Here is a 27,600-nt window from a genome sequence, read left to right as displayed (position 1 = left end):
TCCAGGATCTGGGGGTGAGGCTGGACTGAGGAGAGAGAGGTACTCTGCTCCAGGACCTTCCCCAGAACGGTCCTCCGCCTGCTCTCCCCACTGGCTGCCACATCCCACCTGTCTCTGCCTGGTCACCAGGGCTGCCCACTCTGCCTTCTGGGCAAGCTATGTTTCTCCCTCTGCAAAGTGAAAAGTTTCTCATTTTGTCCTCCTGGGTATAGGGTAGGGGACTACCTCTTAGCCTATGAAGGGCTGGGGAGAGGTGGACATGAGTGGGAGCCCTCACCAGCCACAGGTTAGCAGTCCAGCATCTGGCAGCTGTGAAGCTTGCTGCAGAGCTCAAGTCAGTATGGGGTTGTATGGGGGGGCCAGCCACCCGCCCTCTGGCTGAGAACTTCCCCTTTACCCCTGTCTCCTCTGGGGGCAGGTTTCTGATTCTAATATGAAGTAAAGACACTGGTAGATTCATTTTTAAAGAAACTGATTTTATTTGGTTGGAAAGTGCCCCTTATGTAAAATAAAGAACATTTGTACAGACATACTTTGCGGGAGAACTAGGGGAGCCCCATAGATCTGAGGATGGGGTGGGATAGTTTCTTTGGTAAGGGGAAATGGCGGCACAAAGCTCACTTTATCCCACTCTGAGGGGAGAGGGGCGGGAGTGATGGGAGCCCAGGCAGAGGCAAGACCATGGACTAGTGCTGCTTCTGCCGTCAGGATAATCCAGGGACACTCAACCCTAGACATATCAGAGGCAGGAGTTTAGGTGTTTCTTGGGCCAAAGGTCAGGCACTAGGATGCTGGCCAGGGTCAGAGGTCACAGAGAAAAGATGGGCGTGCTCCTCGGGGTCAGAGGGCAGGGGATGGGGGGATTGAGCTCTGGAGTCAGAGGTCAAGACACAGGAGCTTCCCTCAGCCTGGACCACTCCCCAGGCCCCCAGACCCTCTGAATATAGCTCTTGGTTCTGCTCCTTCCACCGTCGGAACTTCTCTCCAGTCAGCTCAGGGTCATCTAGCACTTCCTCCAGGGCCTGAAGCTCCTGCAGTTTTGCCTGTGAGGGGAGTAGGGGGCTGAGGGGCCATGATCACCCAAGGAGGGGGGCAGACCACAAGCCCAAAGCTAAGTTTGGAGTCCAGTACCTAGAAGCCAGCACCTGGCCAGCCTAGCACAAGGAGCCTAGATGAGACTTAAACTCAGAACCTAGAACTTGGCCCAGTCCACAGCTGAGCCCAGAGCTAAGCCTGCAGTTGGGAGCCCAGCTGGGCCTGAGAGTCACAAACCATCATAGCCAAAGCTTACACCCAGAGCCCATTCCCTTGCCGTGCCAGTGCTCCTGGCTGACCTTCAGTGTGCTCTGTAGCACCCGCACACGGTGCACTCGCTCATTGAGCCGGGGGTCTCGGTTGCGCCGCATGAAAGAACTCCTCCACTGTTCCTGAGTCAGGGGCTGTGGCTGGCCCAGGAGGGAAACGCCACCCTGCCTCAGGCCCCTTACCATTCCTTCCAGCTCCCCTTCACTGTTGTCTATGGGAAGAAGTAGCAGGATAAGGATATGCCCACCAGTCCCCAGTCCAGTTCCCAAGTCCAGCCCAGCACCTGTTGGAGAGCCAAAGGAGGTCCAGGGGCTGCGCTGTGTGGGGGTGGTTGCAGGGGATGTGTCGCCATGGAGTGGACTCCAAGCTCGAGCTGGGCTGGGCTGCAGGCAGGGCCAAAGGAAAGCAGGGTATCAGCCTGAGCTCCATGTTCTTTACCCCCCACCTCCTACCCCCAGCAGTCCCCTACTCACCGAGGCTGAGCGGGACCCAGCCTCATCATCAGGGTCTTCTGCCTCCGTCTCACTGTAGCAGTCTGGGGTGGGGCAAACAGGTTGGGAACACACAGGGCATGCGAGGCCAGGGAGTAGACTGGGGCATTTGAGGTCCCTGTCCCCATCCCAGGAAAGACAAGGTTCCTCCCACCAACCCCTGAGAAACACTCACCTTCCTCTCGGGGAGTGGGGGCCCGGCCTGGAGACTGGTACTTGGAAATGCAGGTAATGAGATGGCGCACCCACCTATGGAGAAACAAATGGGTCTCAGGGGGTTTCCATTTCCTGAGGCCCTACAGCAGGTGTCCTTAAACTGCAGCCCGTGGGCCACATGAAGCGGTGTGAATTGTATTTGTTCTTATTTTGTTTTTTACTTCAAAATAAGATATGTGCAGTGTGCATAGGAATTTGTTCATAGTTTTGTTTTTTTTTAAACTATAGTCTGGCCCTCCAACAGTCTGAGGGACAGTGAATTGGCCCCCTGTTCAAAAAGTTTGAGGACGCCTGCCCTACAGTATCCCAGGGGCTTTTAAATATCATCTTCTCATTTAAACCTCAGAGCAATGCTGAGAGGTAAGCACTCTTATTTGTCCATTTTATAGATGATGAAACTTAGGCTTAGAGAAGTGAATACCTTCACCAACCACTCTCAGAGAGTTGGCATCCAGGCTCCCAATCACTCAGATTGGGAGGTATATGGTAGTAGGCCAGGGGAGGATGGCACTCACATGCTCAGATCTGTCAGGGTATCAGCAGCAAAGATGAAGGGTTTGTACACATCATGGGTGAGCTGGAACACACTGCCAGAGAGTGGAGGGGCCTCACTCAGCCTGGGTGTATCCATCCAGAACCCAGAGAGGCTGAACCAGGAATGCCAGCCACCTGCCACACCTCCCACCCCTACGCTGTCACCCTTCCTGTCCCTTTCTCTCCCCACCCCATCATACCCCAGGACTTAACTATTTTTTCTTCTGATCATGTCCACTTTCCAGACTATAGTTGAAGACATTGACGAGGCCCTCAGCCTTCTCATCCTGGGAGGATCACAGCGTAAGGATCAGCTTAGAACCCCAATACCCTCAAGGCAGTTCCTAGTTACTCTCAGGCTCCTCTCTATCCAGGGCAGGGAAGAGGAGAAGGCATCTCCTGTGTTCTCTATCCAAAGGTCTCTCAATTTCTGGGGCTCAGGGGAGGAATATGGGGTAGAGGAAGGTGGTGTGGCCAAGGGATATATCTAAGCCAGGAAAGGGGAGCCAGAGATGTCCAGAGAAACAGCCATAGAAGTCTGCTTGTGCCTCTGTTCCTTCCACAAACATACATGAAGCTGCTTATACCATTAAGCTTTGCAAATGCTGTTTTCCCATTCTGGTTTTCTTACTTTCTTTTGAGACAGAGTCTCACTGTGTTGTCCAGGCTAGAGTGCTGTGGCATCAACCTAGCTCACAGCAACCTCAAACTCTTGGGTTCAAACGATCCTCCCACCTCAGCCTCCTGAGTAGCTGGGGCTACAGGCACACACCAAGATCCCTGGCTAGTTTTTCTAGAGTCTTACTCTTGCTCAGGCTGGTCTTGAACTGACCTCAAGTGATCCTCCCACCTCAGCCTTCCAGAGCGCTAGGATTATAGGTGTAAGACACTAAGACCAGCCAGCCTTCCTGGTTTTCTTTCTCTTTTTCATTTAACCCCCAGGTATTGCTTTCTCAGGAAGCTTCTGGACTTCTCAGCTTAGACCAGACACCTCTGCTAGGCTCCCACATGTTCCTTGGGTGTCTCCTTCATCTTAGCACACATTCCCACATTGTCCTTGAGTGTGTATTCATCCACGATAGCCTCTAAGTTCAGGAGGAGCAGAAACCATCCAGTTCTTCCCTGTGTCCCCATTGCCCAGCCTAGAGCTGGGTTCACAGTAGGCACCTGAATGTTTGTTGAATCAATAAAAAATTGAATGAGTGGCCCATCACTGGGATGGACACTATTAGAAGAGGAAGGAGAGATGGGCAGAATAAAAGTGATTTTTCCCTACACCTCATGTGATACCTTTTCCAAACTGCTTTTGTATACATATTAACTGATTTCTCTCAGAAAAGAGTCCCCATTTTACAGATAGGAACAGTGGGGCCTGAGAAGGTCTGGGGCCTGCCTGTGACTACAGATGACAGCAGATGGTGGAATAGAGATAAGAATCATGGCCTTGGCTGGGCGCAGTGGCTCACGCCTGTAATCCTAGCACTCTGGGAGGCTGAGGCAGGTGGATTGCTTGAGATCACGAGTTTGAGACCAGCCTAGCAAAAGCAAGACCCCGTCTCTACCAAAATTAGAAAAAACTGAGGCAAGAGGATTACTTGAGCTCAAGAGTTGGAGGTTGCTGTGAGCTATGACGCCATGGCACTCTACCCAGGGCAAGAGCTTGAGACCCTGTCTCCAAAAAAAAAAAAAGAGAGAGAATTATGGCCTTGAGGTGACTCACTTGCTTACACGCGTGTTTGTATGTGTATATGGGGGTCTTACCTGGGGCTGGCGGTACCAGTAGAGTGTATGTCCTTTGAGCACAAACCAGCAACGGCGCCAGCGTGGGCCCATGAAGCCACCAGGTACCTTGCGCAGCAGGAGCCAGCCATCGCAGTCCGGTCGGCCCAGTTGCCGGCATGACACCCGCCGGCGGCTGAGCCGTGTTGCCACGCCTGCAGCACCATGACATAGCCTGGTGAGTGAGGGGCTGGCAAGGTGACCCGAGTCCTCTTCCCCCTGATGGGCACCCCACTCTGAGATGCCTGAACCCACACTCTATGTTCAGAATTTACATATGTCATCTCTGGGGTAGGGGATGACCCTTTCTATTTTAGAGATGAGAAAACTGAAGATTAGAGGATAAGCTGTTTGCTCAGAGTCACAGAGCTGGTAAGAGGCCTGGGCTGGGAACACAGGTCTGTCTGACCCCAGAAACAAGTGTTTCCAGGAGAAGCTGTGTGGGAGTGGGGTGGGGAGTCTTGCCCAGTAAAGATGTCTAAAAGTCCCTCATGTTGTGGGGAGCGCAGGTGTACCTCATACCTTTTGATTTCCTCCGACCAAGGACAGGACTCTGAAGGAGCAATAAAGGGCTTAGAGAAAGGTTTAGGTCCAGAGCCCACACCCTTCCTGCTGAGTCCCTGAGCTCACCTTGTCAGGGAGTCCTGGGGGTTCTGTAATCTCAGGAGTCTCTGCCACCCCTCCTAGGGGTGCAGCTGGGGGCACAGAAGGGATAGGCAGGAGATCAGGGTCAAGGGTGGTGGAGCCTGTCCGGGAGGGAGGAGAGGGCAGGCAATTCCATAAGCTCAGGCCCAGGCCCAGGCAGTGGTACCAGCACTGAGGGGCCAGAATTGGACACCCAGATGCCTTGTCTAGGCCCCCACCCCCTGGCAGGCTTTGAAACTACCTGTCCAGGCAGGGCTGGGCCCAGGACTTGGGTTTGAAGTCAGGTCGAAGGCAAAGATGTCTTTGGATGGGGCACTGGGGAGGTTAAGGAGAGGTGAGATGAGCTCATGGTGCCCCCCATCAAGACACACCCAGAGCAGAACCTGTTACCTGGGAGACAGGGGAGCCAAAGATGGTGACTGGCTCTTCAGATGTGGACAGTCCAGGGCCTGTGGGGGCGTCTGGGGAATAATCAGAAACAGGGTGATGTAACTGAGACAGGGGTCTAAAAGCAGGTGGGGGTGGAGCAGGGGCAGTGGCAGGTACCTTTGGAGGGCTCTCCGGCACGGGGATCTTCTTCAGCACTAAGCACACCCCGGCCGGCTCCCGAAGCAGCTCCCTCACCACGTTTTTCCTGGGCCAGCCCACCTGGGGTACAGGGCAAGAGGCCAGGCAGAGACACTAGCACTGGTCTGGAATCAGGGGGCTCTGAAGTCCCCGCTGACCCTCACCTGGCTTGAAGGTCCCTCAAGAAGTGTGAAGCCTCACACTTCTGCCTCCCCTCGCCACCTCCCTTTATCTCAGCTCTGCAGAGCCACTCCTACAGCCCCAGTCTCCCCACAGGGCAGAGCCCTTGGTTGCCTTCCCTGCCCCCTACCCCTGGGTTCTACCCTGGGCTCCTAAGCTCCCAACACGTCCCTCTCCTCACTCACCACCACCTGCGCATTGATCTGGACAATCTCGTCTCCAGGCAGAATCCGCAGTCGGGACTCAGTGGGGACCTGGCATGGGGAATGGGGCCTGAAACTAGCCTGGCTGGTAGATAAGAGAACCAGGACTTGGGTGGTTGAGAAGGGTGTGGGGCTCTCACCTGGCTGCCCACTTGGGACACAAAGTGCTGACAGTTGTTGGTGGTCTGGATGTCTAGGCCCTGCAGAGACAGAAGCTATAGGTCACCCACAGTGTGGGGGCAGCATGGCCAGTGGGCAGGATGCTGCCTGGGCACGAGAATTCTAATGTAGATGGAACTGGCCCAAGCTGGGACTGCCCCCACTCACTGTGTGACCCTGTACTTGCTGCACCTCTCTGGGCTTCTGCCTCCCCGCCTTTGTTAAGGACCAAAGGGAAGCTAGAGACACTGATGTCTGAGGTACCAGCTTCTCAGCAACCTTCTTACAATGATAAGCAGGGCCAGGGCTGTGGTTTCCCAATTGGTCACAGACTAAAGTGGGAAGGTCCATGTCTTTTTCCTTTCACCTAACCTGCCCAGAGGCCCTGTCAGGTCTGTGTCCTGAGCTGGAATGTGCCACCTGAAACCATGCCACTGCAGTCCCCTAGGATGGGGAAGATGCAGAGGGATGGTGAGACCCCAAAAACGTCCCCTGAGCCCACATTTTAGCACCTGTGCAGAAAGAAGTATAGGATTCTTTGGAATCCTGGACCATATTTCAGGACTCAGACAAGGCTGCCAAAGGGTCAGAAGGTGAGAGGTCAGGACTCACCAAAGGATCATCCAATTGCACCTGCTCGAGCACAGCTCTCTGCTGCAGCAGCTCCTCTGGGCAGCAGCTCAGGATGGTGTGGCAGATCCTGGCCACCTGGCCACACTGGGGGGGGTGGGGAGAGAGCAGGTTATCCAATCTGAGCCCAATCACCCCGCCCCCCATCCTCATTCCCCTCTCAACCTCACAAAACCCCACAGACTCACGATTCTCAGGACTGTGCTCTCCTTCTCAGCTGCTGGCCAGTCCTGGAAGCAGAGTGAGAGGATGGGGGCCTCCCCTGAGTAGGGGTGATAAGGGGGATAAGGGGGAGCTGCCTTCACCTGGGGGCAGGTAGGATTCCCCAAGGTCCCTCCCTACTTCCCCTACTCCAGCCCCCTGCCGGGAACTATAGGGTCTCAGGGTTTCAACCTTAGGGGCTCATCCCCCGCCACCACAACAGGCCTCTAGAAGTTATCGCCCATGACTTCCCCAGCTAGGAGACCCCAGGCCCCGTTGCCCTGTACCCAGTGGCTAGGCCTCCATCCTTCCTGCCTCGCTTGTCCTAGCTCTCACACCCGATCCTGGGCTGATTCACAGGTTATAAAAAGCTCATGCCTGGCTTAGTCTCTAGGGCAGGGGCCAAGCCTGGCCCTTAGTCCTCCTACCTCCTGCAAGGCCTGGCCCAGCTCACCGCACAGTTCCCCAATCTCCTGGCAGGCCGAGAAGTCGTTTATGTGGGAGAAGAGATACCTGGCAGGGGGAAGATGGCACAGTGATGAAGGAACTGTGCTTAACCATGTGGAGCTGATCCCTCACCTGAGATGAGGCTAATACCCACTCCGATGGGTTCTGGTTTAGAGTTAATGAGGTGACTGATACATCTAAAGAGCTCAGCACAGGACTTACTTGTCCTGTGCCTACTATGTGCCAGGCCCTATTCTAGACAGATGTTAAACATACAATTACATCGGCCGAGCACAGTGGCTTATGCCTGTAATCCTAGGACTCTGGGAGGCCAAGGGAGGTAGATCACTTGAGCTCAGAAGTTAGAGACCAGCCTGAGCAAGAGCAAGACTCCATCTCTGGCGGGCCTGTGGCTCAGTTGGTAGGGCGCCGGCCCCATATTCCGAGGGTGACGGGTTCAAACCTGGCCCCGGCCAAACTGCAACCAAAAAATAGCCGGGCGTTGTGGCGGGCGCCTGTAGTCCCAGCTACTCGGGAGGCTGAGGCAAGAGAATCACTTAAGCCCAGGAGTTGGAGGTTGCTGTGAGCTGTGTGAGGCCACGGCACTCTACCGAGGGCCATAAAGTGAGACTCTGTCTCTACAAAAAAAAATAAATAAATAAAAAATAAAAGACTCCATCTCTATTAAAAATAGAAAAATTAACCAGGTGTAGTGGCTCACTCCTATAATCCTAGCACTCAGGGAGGCCAAGGCAGGTGGATTGCTTGAGCTCATGGGTTCCTGACCAGCCTGAGCAAGAGTGAGACACTGTCTCTACTAAAAATATAAAAAAATGAGGCAAGAGGATCATTTGAATCCAAGAGTTAGAGGTCGCTGTGAGCTATGATGATGTCATGGCACTCTAACCAGGGTGATAGCTTGAGACTGTCTTAAAAAAAAAACAGGCGGCACCTGTGGCTCAAGGAGTAGGGTACCGGCTCCATATACCTTGGGGTGGCAGTTTCAAGCCCCGCCCTGGACAAAAAAAAAGAGGGGGAATACCTGTGGCTCAAAGGAGTAGGGTGCCATCCCCATATACCGGAGGTGGTGGGTTCAAACCCAGCCCCGGCCAAAAACTGCAAAAAAAAAAAAAAAAAAAAGAAAAGAAAAGAAAAATTAGCTGGGAGTGGTGGTAGATGCCTGTAGTCCAGCTACTCAGAGGCTGAGGCAAGAAGTTGCTCAAGCCCAAGAGATTGAGGCTGCAATCAGCTATGATGCCACAGCACTCAACCCAGGGGGACAGAGTGAGACTTTGTTTAAAAAAAAAAAAAAAAAAAATTTTTTAACTTCAACTGTAATGAGACTTGTAAAACAGAGCTCTAAGAGTGTGAAACAGGTAAATCATCCCTAAGGAGGTGACATTTGAGGTGGGACCTGTAGAAGTAGTACCCAGCGATAGGGATGGGGAAGCTCTATTCAGTAGTAGTAGATAAGACTGTTAATTACAAGTGGGGGGGGGGGTGAGGGGGAAATCCCAGGGTCCCAGGGCCCCTATACCTCTTTGCCCTGCTGTGCAAGGCAATAAGCAAGAGCTAAGTTCTGTTTTTCTCTCTCAGGCCCTAGAGAAAGCCAAGCATGGAAAGGATCCCCTCACCAGTCACCCAACCCAGGTACCTGTTAAGCCAGAAGAGGAGGGCACGGGCATCACGCACTAGCTCCACAGCAGCACTGAGGACATCAGCAGGGGCCTCAGCACAATCCCCCAGGCGACCTTGGACTAAGCTCTGGAAGGCATGGGTCCCCTCCAGCAGCCCCTCTGTCAGACTCTGCAGGTTCTCTGTCTGTAACCCAGAGCTCTGTGCCAGAAGGAGGCAGGTTACCTCTCTGTCAGCAGCCAGCCTCCCACCAGCAACCCTAGGGTGGCAGAAGCTGCAGCTGGTATGGCTAACACTCACCAGGGCCCGGAGCTGTTCCACTCCATCCAGGATGAGCTCCTGGTGGCCCAGAGGCCACACAGTCAGAGCCTCAAGACTGCGGGGACAGAGCTGGAGCAGGTACTTGCCAGGTAGCTCCCAGTTCTCAAAGGGATAGTCCTGCAGGGATTCATCGAGGCCTAAAAGAGAGGAGGGATCACCATGGGGGGAAAACAGAGGTGAACTTTGGGGCCAGTTCCTCACTCCCTCAGTGCCCCTTCCCCTCTAATCTGTCTCTGATGATAACCCCGATACCTGGGCTGTGTTCTGCCCATTTCACAAATGAGGCCCTTGCATTGAGAAGTGGGAGAGTATAGTGTCTCCCAAAGGGTGGTTCCCCAGCCTACTGACAGCAGCCTGACCAGGGAACTTACAGAAATGCAAATCCTGGGCTTGGCACCTGTAGCTCAAGCAGCAAGGGCAACAGGAACATACACTGGAGCTGGCGGATTTGAATCCAGCCTGGGCCTACCAAACAACAGTGATGACAACTACAACCAAAAAAAAAAAAAAAAAAAAATAGCCAGGCATTGTGGCAGGTGCCTGTAGTCCCAGCTACTTGGGAGGCTGAAGCAAGAGAATCACTTAAGCCCAAGTGTTGGAGGTTGCTATGAGCTGTAAAGCCATGGCACTCTACCCAGGGCAACAGCTTGGGACTCTGTCTCAAAAAAAAAAGAAATGCAAATCCTGGCTCAGTGCCCGTAGCTCAGTGGTTAGGGTGCCGAACACATACACAGGGCTTGGGGGGGTTGAACCCAGCCTGGGCCTGCTAAAGAACAATGACAACCACAAAAGAATAGCAGGGTGTTGTGGTGGGTACCTATAGTCCCAGCTACTCGGGAGGCTGAGGCAAGAGAATTGCTTAAGCCCAAGAGTTTGAGGTTGCTGTAAGCTGTGATGCCACTGCACTCTACTGAGGGTGACATAGTGAGACTCTGTCTCAAAAAGAAAAAGAAAAGAAAAATGGGCTTGGCGCCCGTAGCACAGTAGTTACAGCACCAGCCACATACACCGAGGGAGCCAGGTTCCAACCCGGCCCAGACCCGCTAAACAAAATGACAATTGCAACAAAAAATAGCCGGGCGTTGTGGCAGGTGCTTGTAGTCCCAGCTACCTGGGAGGCTGAGGCAAGAGAAATGCTAAGCCCTGTTGTTATCCCTGTTTCACAGATGGGAGGTTGCTGTGAGCTGTGACACCATAGCACTCTACCAAGGGTGACATAGTGAGACTCTGTCTCAAAAAAGAAAAAGAAAAAAGAAAGAAATGCAAATCCTGAGGCCCCACCCCCTACCAGCTGAATCAGAAAGTCAAGTGTAGTTTGTAGTTTAACAAATGCTCTTGCCTCAGCCTCTCAAGTATCTGGGACTGCAGGCGCCTGCCACAACGCCCGGCTATTTTTTTTGTTGCAGTTTGGCCAGGGCTGGGTTCTAACCCGCCACCCTCAGTATATGGGGCCGGCACCCTACCCACTGAGCCACAGGCGCCAGCCATTAACAAATCCTATAGGTGATTTTGATGCTCCTTTACGGCTTCTTTACATCTACGAACTAGTGATGTAAGGGATAAAAACAAGGGGCTTGGGAGTCTTGGAGACCTGACTGCTAACATTTGAGCAAGTAATAGAATTGCTCTGTGCCTCAGTTTCCTCACCTGTAAAGTGGGAATAATAAAAGTACCCCTCTCCCCCCAGGGCAGCGCCTGTGGCTTAGTGAGTAGGGCAGTGGCCCCATATACCAAGGGTGGCAGGTTTGAACCCAGCCCCAGCCAAACTGCAACAAAAATAGCCTGGTGTTGGGGCGGCTCCTGTGGCTCAGTGAGTAAGGCACCGGCCCCATATATCGAGGGTGGTGGGTTCAAACCCAGCCCCAGCCAAACTGCAACAAAAAAACAGCCAGGCGTTGTGGCGGGCGCCTGTAGTCCCAGCTGCTCGGGAGGCTGAGGCAAGAGAATCACGTAAGCCCAAGAGCTGGAGGTTGCTGTGAGCCGTGTGACGCCACGGCACTCTACCAAGGGCAGTAAAGTGAGACTCTGTCTCTACAAAAAAAAAAAATAGCCTGGTGTTGTGGTGGGCGCCTGTTGTCTCAGTTACTCAGGAGTCTGAGGCAAGAGAATCGCCAAAGCCCAAGAGGTGGAGGTTGCTGTGAGCTGTGATGCCACCACACTCTACCAAGGGCGACAAAGTGAGACTGTCTCTAAAAAAAAAAGTACCCCCCCTTATCATGTGTATATTAAATGACACAACTTATATCAAATACTTGACCATTGTCTGGTTCATGGTAGACAGTTAACAGCCATCATATTATTATAGCCAGAGTCTTTGCCATGATGTTCTAGCACAGCCCCTCTATTCAACACTCGGACTCAGGACACTAACTTCCTGCAGCTGTTTGAGCTCAGGGTCCTTGCATGTGCTCTCCCTTCTGTTGGGATTGTTCTTCCAGCTATTTCTTGCTCATTTTCATCTAACTCCCTCCAGGAAGCCTTCCATAACTCCCAGGCAGGATTGGGGGGGTGGGGTTCTCCTCTTGCTCTCATGTTCCCTAAGCCTCCACAACTCCCTGCACTTGAGCATCAGTCTCTCCCACTTTATCACAGACTCTTCAAAGAGCAGGCTTTAAATAATCATTGGTCTCTAACCCCTAGCTTGTGCCTGGCCCCAGGTAAATACTCAAAAATAAGAAAAATATCTGAGTGCTCACTGTGTGCTAGGCAAAGTGTTAAGGGCTTTACATATATTAACACATTTGATCCTCACCACATATCTAGGAGATAGGAACTATTGTTATCCCTGTTTCACAGATGGGAAAGCTGACACAAACAAAGATCAAGTGGCTTGCTCACTTTAAAAGAATTCCTCCCCTCCCAAGCTAGCTCCTTCTCTTACCTACACCCTATGTGACATTAAGAGCACTGGGCAGGGAGTTCATGAACCTGTTACTCTCTGGCTATGGACCCTTGAGCCAACTTCTTTCCAAACACACCGAATGTGTTGGGCTGTCTCCCCTCAGCAGACCCAGACATAGAGCCACAAATGCTAGCCTTACTGCAATTGTTTCATTTTGTCCACTTCATGAAGTCAGAGTTGCCTTTCCCATTTCACAGAGAAACTGAGATGTATGGCCACAGAGCTGGTCAGTGGTGGAGTTGGGAGTCTGATTCCAGCCCGGAATCCCTGCCCTTACCCTGGTTGGTCACCCTGAACCTGCCCCAGTGTGTTCCCGCTTCCCACTCTGGGAGAGACGTCCTGAAGGGTCTCATTTCTCTGAGTCTGTCTGCAGTTTGCTTCTTTCCCCAAATGTCTGGGCTCGCTGAGCCTGCAGAGGATCTCCCCGCCGAACGGGAGCCCCAGGATGGGGCTGAGTCAACCCTTTCAATCTGGTTGGGGCTTCCACTTTGTTCCCTGGGAGAAGGGAAAACGACACCAAGGCGGGCCCTATTTCAAGACTTTACAAATCACTCCTGGCTCTGTGTCAGTTTCTGCTACTGAAAAATGGGTTTAATAACAGCCCACTGGGCCCTGGGGCCAGGGAAGATAAGAGATAAAGTGGGCGTGGTCTGTTTTCACAACACAGTCTCCGGGTGGCCTCCTGGGATGCTGCGGCCATGGGGCACCCGCTTCGGGATGCTCCTGCCCTCCAGGGTCATCTCGTCTATCCCTCTGCCCAGCACAGGACCTGGTACATGGCAGACGCTCAATAAATACCTGTTGACTGACTAACCGACTGACAGACTCCCAGGTTCTCCCCTTTTCCTCTCCCCGGCCCCCTGCAGGCGGGGCACCACACCTAGCCCCACTTCGAACCCAGCTCCTCCTGGGTCCCACCCACCTCTCAGCCAAGCTGCCACCTTCCCGGGGGTCCAAGTCTCTACAGGCTCCATGGCCGAGCTCCGCCCGCGCGGATCACCGCCCGCTGCGTCCAGCCCGCGCAGGAATTTCCGCTCTGAGTCCCGGCCCGGGGAGGGGCCTAGTTGAGTCCCTGGCGGAGCTGGTGCTACCTGGGCCCACGTGGCCGGCCAGGTGAGGAGCTGCGACAGCCATTGGCCGGCACCAGCGCACCTCCCGCCCCGCCCTTCAGGTAACCTAGGGCTTTGGCAGCTGGGCGCCGGGAAAGGGCGTGATCATTGTTGTGTGACTCCAGCGACCTCAGAGCTAGCCAGAAATGCTGCCCCAAAGTGACCTCAGATCGCAGGATGGGGCCCTGAACCTCCGGCTCCCCAAATGCGCCAAAAGGGGAGCTGTAAAGCGCAGTAGTAAAGCACAAAGGTTGGGTTCAGGTCCCTGGGTGTCTATGGCCGCTCTTGTTAGCTATGGGACCTGGGGCTGACCCTAACCTCAATGACTGTTTTCCAGTCTATAAAACGGATATAATAGTTACTACTTCGTGCCGGGTACGGTGACGCACGCCTGTAATCCCATCACTCTCGGAGGCCAAGGCCGATGGATTGCCTGAGCAAAAACGAGACCCGTCTATTAAAAAATAAAAAATAGCCGAGTGTTGTGGCGGGCGCCTGTAGTCCCAGCTACTGGGGAGGCTGAAACAAGAGAATCACTTGAGCCCAAGAGTTATAAAAATAAAAACAATTAGGGCAGCGCCTGTGGCTCAAAGGAGTAGGGCACTGGCCCCATATGCTGGAGGTGGCGGGTTCAAACCCAGCCCCAGCCAAAAACTGCAAAAATAAATAATAAAAACAATTAAATAAATAATATTCCTTACTTCAGAGGGCAGCTGTGCAGAGTATCTGAGTGACTAGCTTTACAACTGGGGTTTTAGCCCTCGTCTTTTATTTTGCACTATGAACCCCTTACATTACACCTTGGGATCTGGTGTGTCCTATGAGCCCTACTCAGAATAATGCTTTTAAAAGCATAAAAGCAGGAAAACAATTATTATCAAAATATGTTAAAATACAAATTTATGCCAGGTGCAGTGGCTCACGCCTGTAATCCCAACAATTTGGGAGGCTGAGGCAGGAGAATCACTTGAGGCCAGGAGTTTGAGTCCAGCCTAGGCAACATAGCAAGACCTTGTCCCTAAAAATAAAAGAGCGCCGCTTGTAGCTCAGTGGGTAGGGCGCCAGCCACATACACCTAAGCTGGCAGTTTGAGCCAGGCCCTGGCCAGCTAAAACAATGAGAACTGCAACAAAAAAACAGCCGGGCCTTGTGGCGGGTGCCTGTAGTCCCAGCTTCTTGGGAGGCTGAGGCAAGAGAATTGCTTGAGCCCAGGAGTTTGAGGTTGCTGTGAGCTGTGACGGCAGGATACTCTACCCAGGGCAACAGCTTGAAACTGTCTCAAAATAAATAAATAAATAATAGGGTGGCACCTGTGACTCAAGGTAGGGTGCCGGCCCCATATACTGGAGGTGGTGGGTTCAAACCTGGCCCCAGCCAAAGTAAATAAATAAAAATAAATAAAATAAATAAAAAATTAGCTGGGTGTGGTGGCACATGCCTATTGTCTCAGCTACTAGGGAGGCTTTGCAAGAGGACTCCATGGGCCTAGGAGTTTGAGGTTTCAGTGAGCTATGATCATGCCATTGCACTCAAACCTGGGCAGCAGCAGGATCCCATCTCTAAAAAACTAAATAAATAAATGAAATGAAAGAAAATAAAAACGCGGGGCGGCACCTGTGGCTCAGTGAGTAGGGCGCCAGCCCCATATGCCGAGGGTGGTGGGTTCAAACCCAGCTCCAGCCAAACTGCAACAAAAAAATAGCCAGGCATTGTGGCGGGCGCCTGTGGTCCCAGCTGCTTGGGAGGCTGAGGCAGGAGAATCCTGTAAGCCCAAGAGTTAGAGGTTGCTGTGAGCCGTGTGACGCCACGGCCCTCTACCCGAGGGCGGTACAGTGAGACTCTGTCTCTACAAGAAAAAAAAAGAAAAGAAAAGAAAAACGCAAATTTGTGGTATAGTAATGTGTTTATTTACATTAAATAACAAGACCGCCAGATTAAACTGTACTGTTTTAATGACACCAGTGTATTTTTGCTCAGCTTGAATAAGAACAATAAACTGCAGGGTGGTCTTTAACTCACCTCCTCTCACACTGATTAGCAAACATCTAAAGATAGGAGATGCTGGCTCGGTGCCCGTAACACAGTGGTCATGGTGCCAGACACATACACTGAGGCTAGCAGGTTCCAACCTGGCTGGGGCCAGCTAAACAACAGTGACAACTGCAATGAAAAAATGGCCGGGCATTGTGGCAGGCGCCTATGGTCCCAGCTAGAAGGGAGGCTGAGGTAGGAGAGTCGCTTAGGCCCAAAAGTTTGAGGTTGCTGTGAGCTGTGACACCACAGCACTCTACCAAGGGTGACATAGTGAGACTCTGTCTCAAAAACAAAAACAATAAAGATAGGAGATGCAGAAGAGTGAGCAAGAAGTCGAACACATTCACCATTTGGTCACTGAACTACTACTGGGCACAGAGGTGCCCAAATAATGACAGCTATGTCACAGGAGTGTTTGAAACACAGAGGGTGATCAGGTGCATTTAACAGTAGGTTAATAACTACCATGGTTTTGAAATAGTTATAAGCAAAAGTATTTTGCACACTTACAATAACAGTAATTTGATATAAAATTATCTGTGATTTCTATTGGTGATAAAGCCAACAATACTATTACTTCAAAATATATAGACAAAGGAAATGGAAAAGGGTTAGTGAAAATAAGAATATAATTCTTTCCCATCTGAATTTATGGATCTTCTGAATTCTGAACTCCAAGGTAAGACCTTTCATCTTAGAAAAATGTCTGGGGCTGGGTGTGGTGGCTCATGCCTGTAATCCTAGCACTCTGGGAGCTAGAGGTGAGTGGAGTTCCGGAGCTCAAGAGTTCAAGACCAGCAAGAGCAAGACCCCATCTCTACTAAAATAGAAAAATTGGCCAGGCATTGGAGTGGACGCCTATAGTTACCCCTACTCAGGAGATTGAGGCAAGAGGGTGGCTTGAGCCTGAGTTTGAGGTTGCTATGAGCTATGACAACACAGCACCATGTCAAGGGTGACAAAGTGGACTCTGTCTCACAAAAAAGAAGAAGAAAAAAAAAGAAAATGTCTGACACACCCTAAATCATCTTCTCCTTCTACTTCATCATCATCATCATCACTATCATATCAGGCCAGGGGACTCCCAGGACCTTGGAATCAGATGGAATCAGTACCACACTCAGTACCACACTGTATGACTGACTCCAACCTCTCTACCTCTCTGAACCCGTTTCTTCCTCTCTAAAAGAGGGATACCCAGACATAAGAGCTGTGCTAACATCTTCTTAAGTTCTTTCAAATCTGAAACAAGGAGTATACCTGAACTATTATTGCTTTAATTCTGTGGGGAAGGGGTTTGAGAGGCCATCCCAGAATTTGCCCCCTAAACTGTGTCACCTACTTTAGAATCTCTACCAGTGGGTGCCTCAACACCTGATCTTAAAGCCTGTCATGATGTTACCTGTAACCAGAGATCCAAGTCTGAATCTGACCCAGGGGTGGCCCACCTAGTTGTCACCATTTAACAATTTCATGTACAAATTGAAATCTCCAGCTTCTCTGCAACTTGGCCAGCTCTGGCGATCCCATCCCACCATCACACTTGGCATCAAACAGCAAGAATGGATCAGCAGCTTCTTCCTTCAAAGGGAACAGACTCCAGGGCTCCAGGTCCTGCAGGCCTGGCCACCTTTGCTTGTGAACCAGTGGACTCCAAATCTGTAATACCCTCACCTCTCTGGCTTTGTCCTTTGCTTTATTATTATGTCCTTTGCTCATATATTTTCATAAATCACATTGTATACACATCTGGCTTTGTCCTTTGCCTCACATCCTCACACCCTCACACCCAGTACTATGTCCCTGAAATACTCTGTGCTGCATCCTCTATTTACATTTTTGTCTCTCCATATAGTGGTCCCTCTAAGGCATTCTGGGAAACTCCAATAAATTCTAATAGAGTCTTTGTCATGGTGTTCAGTAGACACAGATCCTAATTTCATCAAATACATATCCTAAGCTGGCATCAGATACAGTGGTGAGAACCCAGCCAGCCCTATCCTCCCTGAACTCATACTCTTGTAGAAGAGAAACTGACAAGACAACCTACCAACCATAACAGTGACTTTACTCTGTGTCCCCAGCACCTGAGAGGGCTAGGCAGTTAGGGGCACAGTAAATGGCAGCTTCTATTTTAAAGGATTTTTTTTTTTTTTTTTGCAGTTTTTGGCCAGGGCTGGGTTTGAACCCGCCACCTCTGGCATATGGGGCTGGCGCCCTACTCCTTTGAGCCACAGGTGCCACCCCGTATTTTAAAGGATTTTATGAACATAAAAGTTCTACATATTTGCTGTAAAAATTTCAAAGATTATTGGCCAGGTGCAGTGGCTCATGCCTATAACCCTAGCATTCTGGGAGGCTAAGGCAGGAGGATCCCTTGAGCTCAGAAGTTCGAGAACAGCCAGAGCAAGACCAAGACCAAGACCAAGACCCCATCTCTATGAAAAATAGAAAAATTAGCAGGGTATGGTGGCACATGCTTAGAGTCCCAGTTACTTGTGAGGCTGAGGCAGGAGGATCACTTGAGCCCAGGAGTTTGAGGTTGCTGTGAGCTAGGCTGATTGATGCCATGGCATTCTAGCCTAGGCAACAGAGTGAGACTCTGTCTCAAAAACAAAGAAAGAAACAAACACACACACACTAGGTAATAATGAAGGAAATAAATTGCAGTAAAAAACCCCAAAACAAATAGACAAAAAATCTCAAATCCTGGGCTCAAGCAATCCTCCTGCCTCAGCCTCCCATGTAGCTGGACTACAGACTCCTGCCACCATACCTGGCTAATTTTTCTATTTTTAGTAGAGATGGGGTTTTGGTCTTGCTCTTGCTTAGGCTGTTCTTGAACTCCTGAGCTCAAGGGATCCTCCCAGAGTGCTAGAATTATAGGCGTGAGCCACTATGGCTGGACGAGTCCAGGAGTTTGAGGTTGCTGTGAGCTAGGCTGAGGCCATGGCACTCTAGGCTGGGTGACAGAAAAAGACTGTGTTTCAAAAAAACAAAAAATTTTTTTCAATGATAATTAAGTGAAAGGAGGATATGCCCTTTTCTCAGCAAGACTCTAACCCAGGTGTCCTCAAACTTTTTAAAGAGGGGGCCAATTCACTGTCCCTCAGACTGTTGGAGGGCCGGACTATAGTCAAAAAAAAAAAAAATTATGAACAAATTCCTATGCACACTGCACATATCTTATTTTGAAGTAAAAAAACAAAACGGGAACAAATACAATCACACTGCCTCATGTGGCCCACGGGACGCAGTTTGAGGACCTCTGCACCTGTTCTCCAGTGGAGGTTTTGGGTATTCTTCCATTCCTCTCTATATGTAAATGTTCTACATACTATCCTGTAAACTGCATTTTTTCACTTTGTAAAATAATCAGTATCAAACAAGGTAATACATGTCAAGTGCTGGGTGGCGCCTGTGGCTCACTGAGTAGGGTGCGGGCCCCATATGCCAGAGGTGGTGGGTTCAAACCCGGCCCCAGCCAAAAACTGCAAAAAAAACACATGTCAAGTGCTTAGGACAATGACCATCCTGCTCAGTCAGCTACTATATTTTAACATATCACGGACAGCTTTCTTAATTTTTACATGCAGATCCCCAACCTGGTGATAGAGAAGTCCCTACAGGAACTCTGTTTTGGGGAAAGAGGTCAAATGTGCCCTCCATCAAGTTAGGGGAGATTGTTCTCATGGAAACCAAATAAAAATGGTGTATAGCTATCGGGAATAAGGCTAACAAGGGACCCTCAGCCTCCTTTGCTGAATGCTGACTGGTGGTATTCAATCATGAGTTAGAGACAGGGTCCAGACCAGTGTTGTGTGTGACACGCCCAGTACCTACCTGGTCCAGGTCTGGGATTCCTGAGCACTTCCAGCCAAGGCCTCTCCTGCCTACCCAGCCTGGCCACCCTGGAGGGTGGGGGAGGTGCTGCTCAGGCCTGATGCTGATCTCTCCTGACAGCTGCTCCTAAGGCTGGCAGGATGGCAGGCAGTTGGGGGGAGGGGCCAGATTTAAAGGTCCAGCTGCCCCACCCCCTGCCAGACCTGGGCGGGCAGGCTGGCACGGGTCGGTGAGCATCCTTTGAGGGAATGGGTCTTGTGCATAGGGTCAGGGACCCCTATACCCTGCTTTCTACTTCTTGGTAGCATGAACAACTCTGATCTTCATATCCGCTCCCACCCTACAGGCCGCCAGGGAGACCAGTGCCCCCCACCATGAGATTTCGACGTTTGACCCCTGGCTATTTCCGGGTGCTACAGGTAAGTACTGCTGACTAATGACTTCGGGCACCACTGACCCCTTCCTCCCCCTACCACGGCTGGCTACCCCCAAAGGCCAGGCTGTCACGTTCCCTGCCGCCTGAGCAGCCAGGGCCCAGATGGGCAGTGAGGCGAGAAGATTGGGGTGGAATCTCCCTGGGGCACCAATAGTGTCCATGTCTCCTTCACCTAGCTGCACCTTCCCACTCCCCACCTTCTCAGAAGTCTCAAGGACCCCCTCAGGCACACCCTTTGTACCCCCAGATGCAGATAGCTGGGGAGCTGAAGGCAGAGCCCCAGAGTCGGCTGGCTGGGGTTGTGGCTACACTGCTGGCTGTCCTCGGGCTGGGCGGCTCCTGCTATGCTGTCTGGAAGATGGTGGGGCAGCGGCGGCCACCACAGGCCCCATGACGCAGTGGGGAGTCTTTCACCCAGACCCTGGAGGTAGGTGACTCAGGGGAGGACGGCTGCAATCTCAGGAGCCCATTTCTTTTCTGGGGATCAGTCTGTGCCCTCACTGGAAGTAGGACAGAATAAATCTGGCCCACTCCCCTACCCCACACTGCACCTAGGTTTTGGCTCTGGACTCCAGCTCAGATACTAGGACTCCAGAGGGAAGGCAGGGATGCAGGTTCCAAAGCTGGACCAAGTGGGAACTAGACACTGAGGGGCTTATACATATCTCTACATAGTAGAGAAACCAGTCCAGGGCAGGAGTTTGGAAAAGTGGCCTGGAAGTTAGAGAGTCAGAGGCAAGCCCTCTTTGTCCAGTTCCTTTATTGGGGGAAGGGCACCCAAAAGAGGCCATTCACTCCCCAAACCCAAAGGATAAAATAAATTGGCACATTTTCCTAGCCTAGTCCTTGCATCACTGTCCATGGGCAGCTCATCTGCCTTGCATCCCTGGGCCATGTCAGGTAGATGTGTCCATCTCAGGGACATCAGTGGACACTTCTGTCGGCACTGCAAGTCTCTTGGGGGACACATAGGAACCCATACCCGCTGCTCTCTCTGCCTCTTCCTGACTGTAGGGCTCGATACTCAGCTGCTTCAACCTGGGGGAAAGAAGAACAGGAGTTGGGAGCTGACCAGGTGCGAGGCCTGCCTGCGGAGCACCCATCCATCAATCTTCTCCTTATTCCTTCATACCTTTTCTTGTGGTCTTTGGATCGGAAGTGGGTCTTCAGGTTGGCAGAATCGATGAAGTACCTCCTGTGAGGGATTGGGGGGAGGAAGAAAGTGAGGAGGTGATGTCTCTCAGGTATGCCTATCTCCCTGATTCTAGCTCGTTCCCTGACGCCAGGATCCTGGACTCAAGGAATGGGATGCAGGCAGACCCTGCGCGGCGTGGGGCTCAGACCTCATATCTCCCAAGCCGTAGACCCTCCTCCGAGCCAGGCTCGGTCGAGACTTACGCGCAGGCCAGACAGCGATGTAGGCCGCCCCCTGGCAGGTCAGGGTCGGGTTCAGCGTCCGGGTTGGACAGGGGCCGTGTGGGAACCTGAGGACGCAGGTCGCGGTGAATCTCATCCAGGTCCGGCTTCCGCCGCTTCGCCTTCATCTGGCGGGCTAGGGAGTGCGTTCGGTGCGCTCCAGTCCGGCGAGAGCGACCCATGGCACCTAACAGCCAGACCAAGGGGCCGGGAGTAAAGCTGGAAGTACACGTGAGGAAACTTCGGACAAGTCAACGACGTCACGGCACGCCGGGGCCTCTGTAGCCCGGGCTCGACCGCCTCTGATGACGTCACTCGCACGGCCGCGTCTTGAGCGCCCCCAGGCGCCTGTCTGCGTCAATGTTGGAGGTGGGGGCGGGGCCTGACGAACTTTGCTAACTGGAACGCGAGACCGCCAGATTTGCTCTGGGGAGTGGTGGGGTCTGGGGCCCGGGAGCTTTGAGACTGTGCTTATGCCCTGCCCACTCTGCCCAAACATATCTCAGCGCCATCCTCTTGGCCTTATCCCTTTCTAGTTCTCAAACCCTAGAATCCGCGAGGAGGGTTGGATCTCTGGAAGGCACTAATAAATGTCTGTGACATGAATAAATTAATAAATGAGTGAGAATGAATGAGTGTGGAATCCCAGCCCCAAGGGCCGCGCTCGCGGTGAATCTCATCCAGGTCCGGCTGCCGCCGCTTTGCCTTCATCTGGCAAGCTAGGGCTCAGGGCTTCCTGAGGTATCTCCAGTTCCTGACAAAGTTCTCACCCGGCTCCCCAGTTATTCCCTTGGGTGCTGTCCATCTTCCATCCACCACCCCCAGCCAATCTGAGAGGGAAGGGTGTTCCTCGCAGAGATCACAGTACATAGGCGTCCCGTCAGAATTAAAAGGAGTCAGCTCCTCTCACAAGAGGATGAGGTGCTCACAGAAGGACCTTTTGTCTTCACCTCCTTTTTCAGAGCCCTGGAATCGCAGGTATGGGCTGGCAGCAAGGGCAGAGAGACAGCCTAGGTGTTGTGTCCTCAGAGGTGGGAGAGGGCCAGCAGGCTTTTCCCTATTCACTGGAGCCTGGTGCCTCCCAAGCTGGCCAAACCCAACTCCACTGGAAGGGACCAGGGGAGCTCAGCAATAATTCAGGGGTTCCAGCTCTTTGGAATTTGTTGCCAGGAAACAGGGAGACAGGCACGTGCATCCCTGGGGAGGGAATCAGTTTCCAGCCCAGACAAAGCAGTGAAATGTAAGCCCAGGGTGCCGATTGGGGACCTGGGGACCTTCCCACTCCAGTTCATGGAGGCTGAGTGGGGACACAGTGCAGGGCACAGCTGTTACATCTAACAGTCACAGGAACCCCAGTGTGTGTACTAGACCTAAGAATTTTGTGAACAGAAGAGGAATTTTCTGAAGCCATTCTAAGAGATCAGCAACCTCAAGTACTCCTAGGCCCAGGAAAAAGGCCTCTCTTGGAGAGATGCCTTCATTATTCTTGACCAATATGGGTCAAGACACAGGGCTGAGGTGACAAAATCCCCCAACCCAGACTCCTTTGGATCAGGTTCACCTGCTAAGCACTGTGCCAGCTAGAGAGGCTGGTGCATCTTTAATGAAGTCACCTGATCCCTGGGACAGGCTCTTGGCCTCACCAAGTTCCTAGAGCCAGACCCACTGGTGCCCACTGAGCCACCACCTTCCTGTGCCTTGGTGCCAGGCCTCTTTCCCCAGCAGCCATGAACCAGGCCTTCTGGAAAACCTATAAGTCCAAAGTGCTACAGACCCTGAGTGGGGAATCTGAGGAAGAACTGGCAGAGGAGGTAGGTACCATCTGTGAACTCTTGGTGGGGCATGGGCACAGGGATGGCAGGAATGAGAGGTACAAAGTGGGGCATGAAATGGGCTCTGGGGGAGAGGGGGTTCATTTATGCAAAAGCCATTGGCACACTCAGGGATGACAATGAGCCTGGTGCAGTGTCAGAAGGCCAGGACATTCAAGAAATCTGAGGAAGAAGAGAAGACCTGGGGGCTATGAGAAAAGTGGCCACTATCTGCAGAGAGCTCAAGGCTGCTACATGGAAGAGATTCTTCTAGGACCAGTGGGCAGTAGTCACATGGGGTATACTTAGGTTGACAAACTTTCTTTTTTTTTTTTTTGTAGAGACAGAGTTTCACTTTATTGCCCTCGGTAGAGTGCCGTAGTGTCACACAGCTCACAGCAACCTCCAACTCCTGGGCTTAGGCGATTCTCCTGCCTCAGCCTCCCAAGTAGCTGGGACTACAGGCGCCTGCCACAACACCCGGCTATTTTTTTGTTGTTGTTGCAGTTTGGCCGGGGCTGGGTTTGAACCTGCCACCCTCAGTATATGGGGCCGGCACCCTGCTCACTGAGCCATAGGCACCGCCCGTTGACAAACTTTCTAATGGGCAGAGCTAAGCAGAAGTGGGAATGAGGTAGTGAGTCCTCTATTCCTGGAGGTAGTGGAAGTAGCACTTGTCCTTGGAAGGTTATTGTAGCACATGAGATCAAAGCCATACTCAGACAATACTTTATTCTGACATTAAGAAAACAAACAAACAAAAATGGCTTGGCGCCTGTAGCTCAAACGGCTAAGGCGCCAGCCACATACACCAGAGCTGGCAGGTTTGAATCTAGTCCGGGCCTGCTAAACAACAATGACAACTATAACCAAAAAATAGCCAGGCGTTGTGGCGGGTATCTGTAGTCCCAGCTATTTGGGAAGCTGAGGCAAGAGAATTGCTTAAGCCCAGGAGTTGGAGGTTGCTGTGAGCTGTGACGCCACAGCACTCTATGCAGGGTGACAGCTTGAGACTCTGTCTCAGAAAAAAAGAAAAAAAAATGCCAGCAGCCAGCTCACACCTATAATCTCAGGGACTCTGGAGGCTGAGGTGGGAGGATTGCTTGAGGCCAGGAGTTTGAGACTAGCCTTGGCAACAAGGGAGACACTATCTCTACAAAATAATTTAAATTAGCCAGATATAGTGATGCACTGTTGTCCCAAAGACTCAAAAGGCTGAAGCAGAAGGATCACAGCGGAGGAGTTCAAGGCTGCAGTGATCTATGATCACACCACTATTCCCCAGCCTGAGCAACAAGAGACCCTGTCCCTAAAAACTGGGAATTGTCTTACGTCTACATACTGGGATAAGTGGCAGTTTTACAAACAGTGTGGGATGTGTGTATGAATAAATATATGTAGTATATCTAGACAGATTGGTGACCAAAGCTGGACTTGTGTAGAACAGTCTGTGGGTGAGTACTGTGATGGAAGTCTGCGTGGAACCCCCAGTGAAGGTGTATATGCAGGTGTGAACATTCTGGACAGAAGTTATGCTTGCATGACTCTATGTAGAGATTTGCAGGCATTATGTTAGGATGGTGTGTGTGTGTTTGGGTATGGGTACCTGTGGATGGGTGGAAAGATTTTGCATGCTGTAGGTAGGCCTTTGTACAGCTGTCTGCAATTCTGTAAGTGCACAGGTGTGAATGGTATAACTGTGTGTCCTCATACAAGTGCCTCACAGCACATAGGTTTATGTACAGGTGAAAAGCTGTAGCCATGTGGAGGCTTGCTCATGGGCAGGTGTGTGTCTACATGAGCATGCAATCCTTTGTCCATGTTTTTGGGGGTGTGTATGGATGTGTCTGTGGGTGGACAGGCAAGTGTGCTCAAGGGTATCTGCCGGGATTTACTATGCAAGTATATGTTGTGACTGGTAGCTTTGTGTATACCTGTATGCATCCAATGTGCCCTCGTGGAGGTGTGAGGTGTACAGATGTGTGTTTAGTTCTGCGGGGTTTGGGGTTACTAGTCTGTGTGTACTGGGTTAGCAGGCCTCTTCTGGGGCCTTACTCATACTGGGTGGGGTCTTGTGTCCCAGAGAGAGAACCCAGCATTAGTGGATTCCGAGAAGGCAGAACCAACTGAGGAGGCCTTCAATCCCATGTCACAGCTGGCCCGCCTGGTGAGTTCTGTTCTTCCACCTCAACCCGGGGGATCCTGGCAGAGGCTGCTGTGGAGTCCTGGGAGGTTCTGCTGGGGACTTTCTCTGACTCCAAGCCCCCCTTCCAGGTTCAAGGGGTTGGGGTGAAAAGTTGGCTGACAATGTCATCTCTGTTCAACAAAGAAGACGAGGACAAGCTGCTACCAACAGAGCCCTGTGCTGACCAGTATGTGTGCGTGTGTTTGGGGTGGTTCTGGAAGGCACCTGGGGTCTCTTTTCTGCCTTTTCCTTTCCTTCCGGTCTGTTTGTTTTTCCAACCACAGGGGCTGGGGAGGGACAGCCCAGAGCTGTTTCGGTTTCCTCTCAGCAGGAAAGAGGCCAAATCAGCACATCTGAGAGATTAGGTTAGATCTCAGGAGGAATTTACCCGCTGTTGGGTTAAGTGCTGGAAGTTATTTATGGGCTCTTTCTCCTCATCTCCCTAGAATCAGGGAACAGAGAATAACTTTAAGGTGTTTGCAACATAAGAGGATCCAGATCAGTGGATCCCAAATATTGTCAAATTATCCTCCAAGGGAGCTTGTCGCTACCACAGATTCCTCGAGCTTCCTTCGGAGATTCCGATACAGCTGGCCTGGGCAGAGGCCTGACTTTCTATCTATATGTTCAACCAGTTCTCTAAGGACCCTGAGGCACACTAGTTTGAGAATCACTATTTTAGAAGTTCTTTAATGCTATAGATTAGGAACTAGGACCCAGGACCTCAAGTCTCCCTCCTAGCTCACACTCCTTCTCCGCCCTTTTCTTCAGCCAGTCGCATCTCCCCCAATCCCATTCCTTTCTCCTAGATCCCCCTCCACCCTTCCTTGTCTCCTGCCCCCCACACTTATTCCTTCCCTCTCCCTTCCAGTTCCCTAAGGGCTATTCCCATACTTGAGGCTGCCACTGCAAGCCTCACACCCCTTCTTCACTGCCCTTCCCCCCACATTTCCCACCTACCGCTGTCCACTGCCCCAGTTTTCCCCTCCCCTCAGTCTCTAATCTAGACTTTCCCCCTTACACAGATTCCTAGGACCTGACAGGTCCTTGCCCGGTTATTTTCCCGAGGGCTTCCTTCGAATGGGATCTAAGTACCCCCTACAAGCTCCCCAGGAATTCTTGGGCCAAGCCCCTCTCAGGGCTCCTTCCCTAGCTTTCCAGACCCACCACCTCCAGCTTCTCTCCTCCAGCCTGGTCCCACTTCCCTGAACACCTGGCTGTGCTCTCTTCCCAGGGATCCTAATCTTGATCCCCTCTCTCCACACCCCTTGCCTAATTCCTTGACCCTGTACTTCCCCAGCTCCAATTCCCACTGCCTCTAGGCTCAGATCCCACTCCCGAACACACACACTCCCCAGCACTGGCGCCAGACCCCAGCCCCGAGCCTAGCCTGGGCTCCTCCAGCCCCTTACTCGGCCCTAGGACTCGCCGGCTCCTCTGGGTTCCTTTTCCGGCCACCCAGCCCTGTCCCTGACCTGCCCTCTCCCGCAGCCCGCTGGCGGCCAGTCCCCCATCTCAAGCAGCAGCTGCCGAGCCGCGCGGACCGGGATTCTGGGACGCATTCGCCAGCAGGTGGCAGCAGCAGCAGGCGGCGGCGGCGTCCATGCTGCGCGGCGCGGAGCCCACGCGGGAGCCGGACCCGGAACTCGGGAATGAGGCCGCGGAGGAAGCCACCGAGCGCCCGGAGCCGCGTGAGGCCGAGCCGGTGGCCGGCTTCAAGTGGGGCTTCCTCAAACTGGCAGAGATGAGGGTGAAGTCTGCGCCCAAGGGTGACTAGCCAGTAGGCCGAACTGGATGTCCACTCCTCTCCTCATAAAACCCCCTGGCCTGACACCCTGTGTGACAGCGTGCTTTTGTCCTGATACCGGGAAAAGCTGCTTTTGGGTGGGAGACCTCAGGCAGGATCCATCTGGAGGGGTCCTTACTTCCTTAGCCTACAAACATTTAGGGGGCGGGAATGAACAGAGGGAGCCCAGGTTATCAGGAAGGACTGTGTTGGATTTAAGATACAACTTTCCAGGGAGCTGGGGAGCCCTAGAGGACAGGTTCCATCGCCCAGCTTGTCCAGCCTCATTAAATTCAACAAACATTGCCTATGGTCCTACCATGTGTCCGATCCAATCCCTGTAGTAGGAAAAGAGACTAATGAGAAAACTTATTTAACTATCAGCAAGTCCCTCACAAGGTGACAAAAGTAGAGCTGCACATAGACGATCAAAGGAGATGAGGCAGACTGGGAATTCAGGAAAGCTTCCCCAAGAATAAAAGTAATTTCAGGAGGATGAGTGGAGAGAAAGGGAAAGGTAACCCAGGAAAGGAAGAGATGCCTGAGCAAAGGCTTCTAAGCCTTTCTACAGGCGAACATGTGAGGAAAACAGGTGACCTGTGGGTCCTTGAGGGAAAGGGAGGGCAGTGCCAGGATATGAAGCTGGAAGCTGGAAAAATTCTGGTAGAAGGAGGTCCCTTGTGATGTCCTCAGTGTCGGATCCTCCAAATCCCAGCCCTTCATACCTAGTGACCACAAGGGGGCAGCAAAGCTCCGGAAACGGGG

General features: G+C 52.1%; 3 protein-coding genes across 5 annotated transcripts; 1 reads left to right on the top strand and 2 right to left on the bottom strand.

Annotated features, from left to right (window-relative positions):
• Positions 1–467: 467 nt before the first annotated feature.
• Positions 468–13,269, bottom strand: CNKSR1 (connector enhancer of kinase suppressor of Ras 1). 2 transcript variants are annotated; one of them, XM_053577050.1, is made up of 21 exons: positions 13,138–13,269; positions 9,293–9,450; positions 9,012–9,193; positions 7,339–7,423; positions 6,898–6,939; positions 6,692–6,796; positions 6,061–6,120; positions 5,903–5,971; positions 5,517–5,618; positions 5,361–5,431; positions 5,212–5,285; positions 4,956–5,071; positions 4,848–4,878; positions 4,308–4,480; positions 2,760–2,833; positions 2,528–2,599; positions 1,972–2,045; positions 1,779–1,840; positions 1,589–1,688; positions 1,335–1,516; positions 468–1,043 (listed from the first exon to the last, which is right to left on the bottom strand). In XM_053577050.1, exons 1-21 carry the CDS (start codon positions 13,187–13,189, stop codon positions 777–779), a joined length of 2,151 nt encoding a protein of 716 aa, XP_053433025.1. In that variant the 5' UTR covers positions 13,190–13,269; the 3' UTR covers positions 468–776. The 2 variants fall into 2 exon arrangements, with proteins under 2 accessions (XP_053433025.1, XP_053433026.1); XM_053577051.1 differs by having other exon boundaries at positions 4,956–5,020.
• Positions 13,270–20,379: 7,110 nt separating this feature from the next.
• Positions 20,380–21,674, bottom strand: ZNF593 (zinc finger protein 593). Of its 2 annotated transcripts, XM_053577103.1 has the most exons (3): positions 21,036–21,670; positions 20,770–20,832; positions 20,380–20,675 (listed from the first exon to the last, which is right to left on the bottom strand). In XM_053577103.1, the coding sequence occupies exons 1-3, from the start codon at positions 21,233–21,235 to the stop codon at positions 20,534–20,536; spliced, it is 405 nt and encodes a 134-aa protein (XP_053433078.1). In that variant the 5' UTR covers positions 21,236–21,670; the 3' UTR covers positions 20,380–20,533. The 2 variants fall into 2 exon arrangements, with proteins under 2 accessions (XP_053433078.1, XP_053433077.1); XM_053577102.1 differs by having other exon boundaries at positions 20,380–20,832; positions 21,036–21,674.
• Positions 21,675–22,780: 1,106 nt separating this feature from the next.
• Positions 22,781–26,844, top strand: C22H1orf232 (chromosome 22 C1orf232 homolog). The gene is made up of 4 exons (XM_053577099.1): positions 22,781–22,864; positions 24,948–25,031; positions 25,139–25,236; positions 26,541–26,844. The coding sequence occupies exons 1-4, from the start codon at positions 22,781–22,783 to the stop codon at positions 26,824–26,826; spliced, it is 552 nt and encodes a 183-aa protein (XP_053433074.1). The 3' UTR covers positions 26,827–26,844.
• The last annotated feature ends 756 nt before the right edge of the window (positions 26,845–27,600 follow it).

This window comes from Nycticebus coucang, chromosome 22 (assembly GCF_027406575.1).
Source record: "Nycticebus coucang isolate mNycCou1 chromosome 22, mNycCou1.pri, whole genome shotgun sequence".
NCBI classification, from domain to species: domain Eukaryota; kingdom Metazoa; phylum Chordata; class Mammalia; order Primates; family Lorisidae; genus Nycticebus; species Nycticebus coucang.
Note: the sequence above shows the minus strand (reverse complement) of the source record. Positions and strands in the feature narration are given on the sequence as shown.

Bases quoted from the DNA above. Each gene is read 5' to 3' on its own strand.
- CNKSR1 (XM_053577050.1), bottom strand. From the start codon at position 13,189: ATGGAGCCTGTAGAGACTTGGACCCCCGGGAAGGTGGCAGCTTGGCTG. The intron at 9,194-9,292 runs GTGAGTGTTAGC...CTTCTGGCACAG, and splicing joins TGGAACAGCTCCGGGCCCTG to AGCTCTGGGTTACAGACAGA. The intron at 1,841-1,971 runs GTGAGTGTTTCT...GCCCCACCCCAG, and splicing joins CCCCACTCCCCGAGAGGAAG to ACTGCTACAGTGAGACGGAG.
- ZNF593 (XM_053577102.1), bottom strand. From the start codon at position 21,235: ATGGGTCGCTCTCGCCGGACTGGAGCGCACCGAACGCACTCCCTAGCC. The intron at 20,833-21,035 runs GTAAGTCTCGAC...AATCCCTCACAG, and splicing joins CATCGCTGTCTGGCCTGCGC to GAGGTACTTCATCGATTCTG.
- C22H1orf232 (XM_053577099.1), top strand. From the start codon at position 22,781: ATGAACCAGGCCTTCTGGAAAACCTATAAGTCCAAAGTGCTACAGACC. The intron at 25,032-25,138 runs GTGAGTTCTGTT...CCCCCCTTCCAG, and splicing joins TGTCACAGCTGGCCCGCCTG to GTTCAAGGGGTTGGGGTGAA. The intron at 25,237-26,540 runs GTATGTGTGCGT...CCTCTCCCGCAG, and splicing joins ACAGAGCCCTGTGCTGACCA to CCCGCTGGCGGCCAGTCCCC.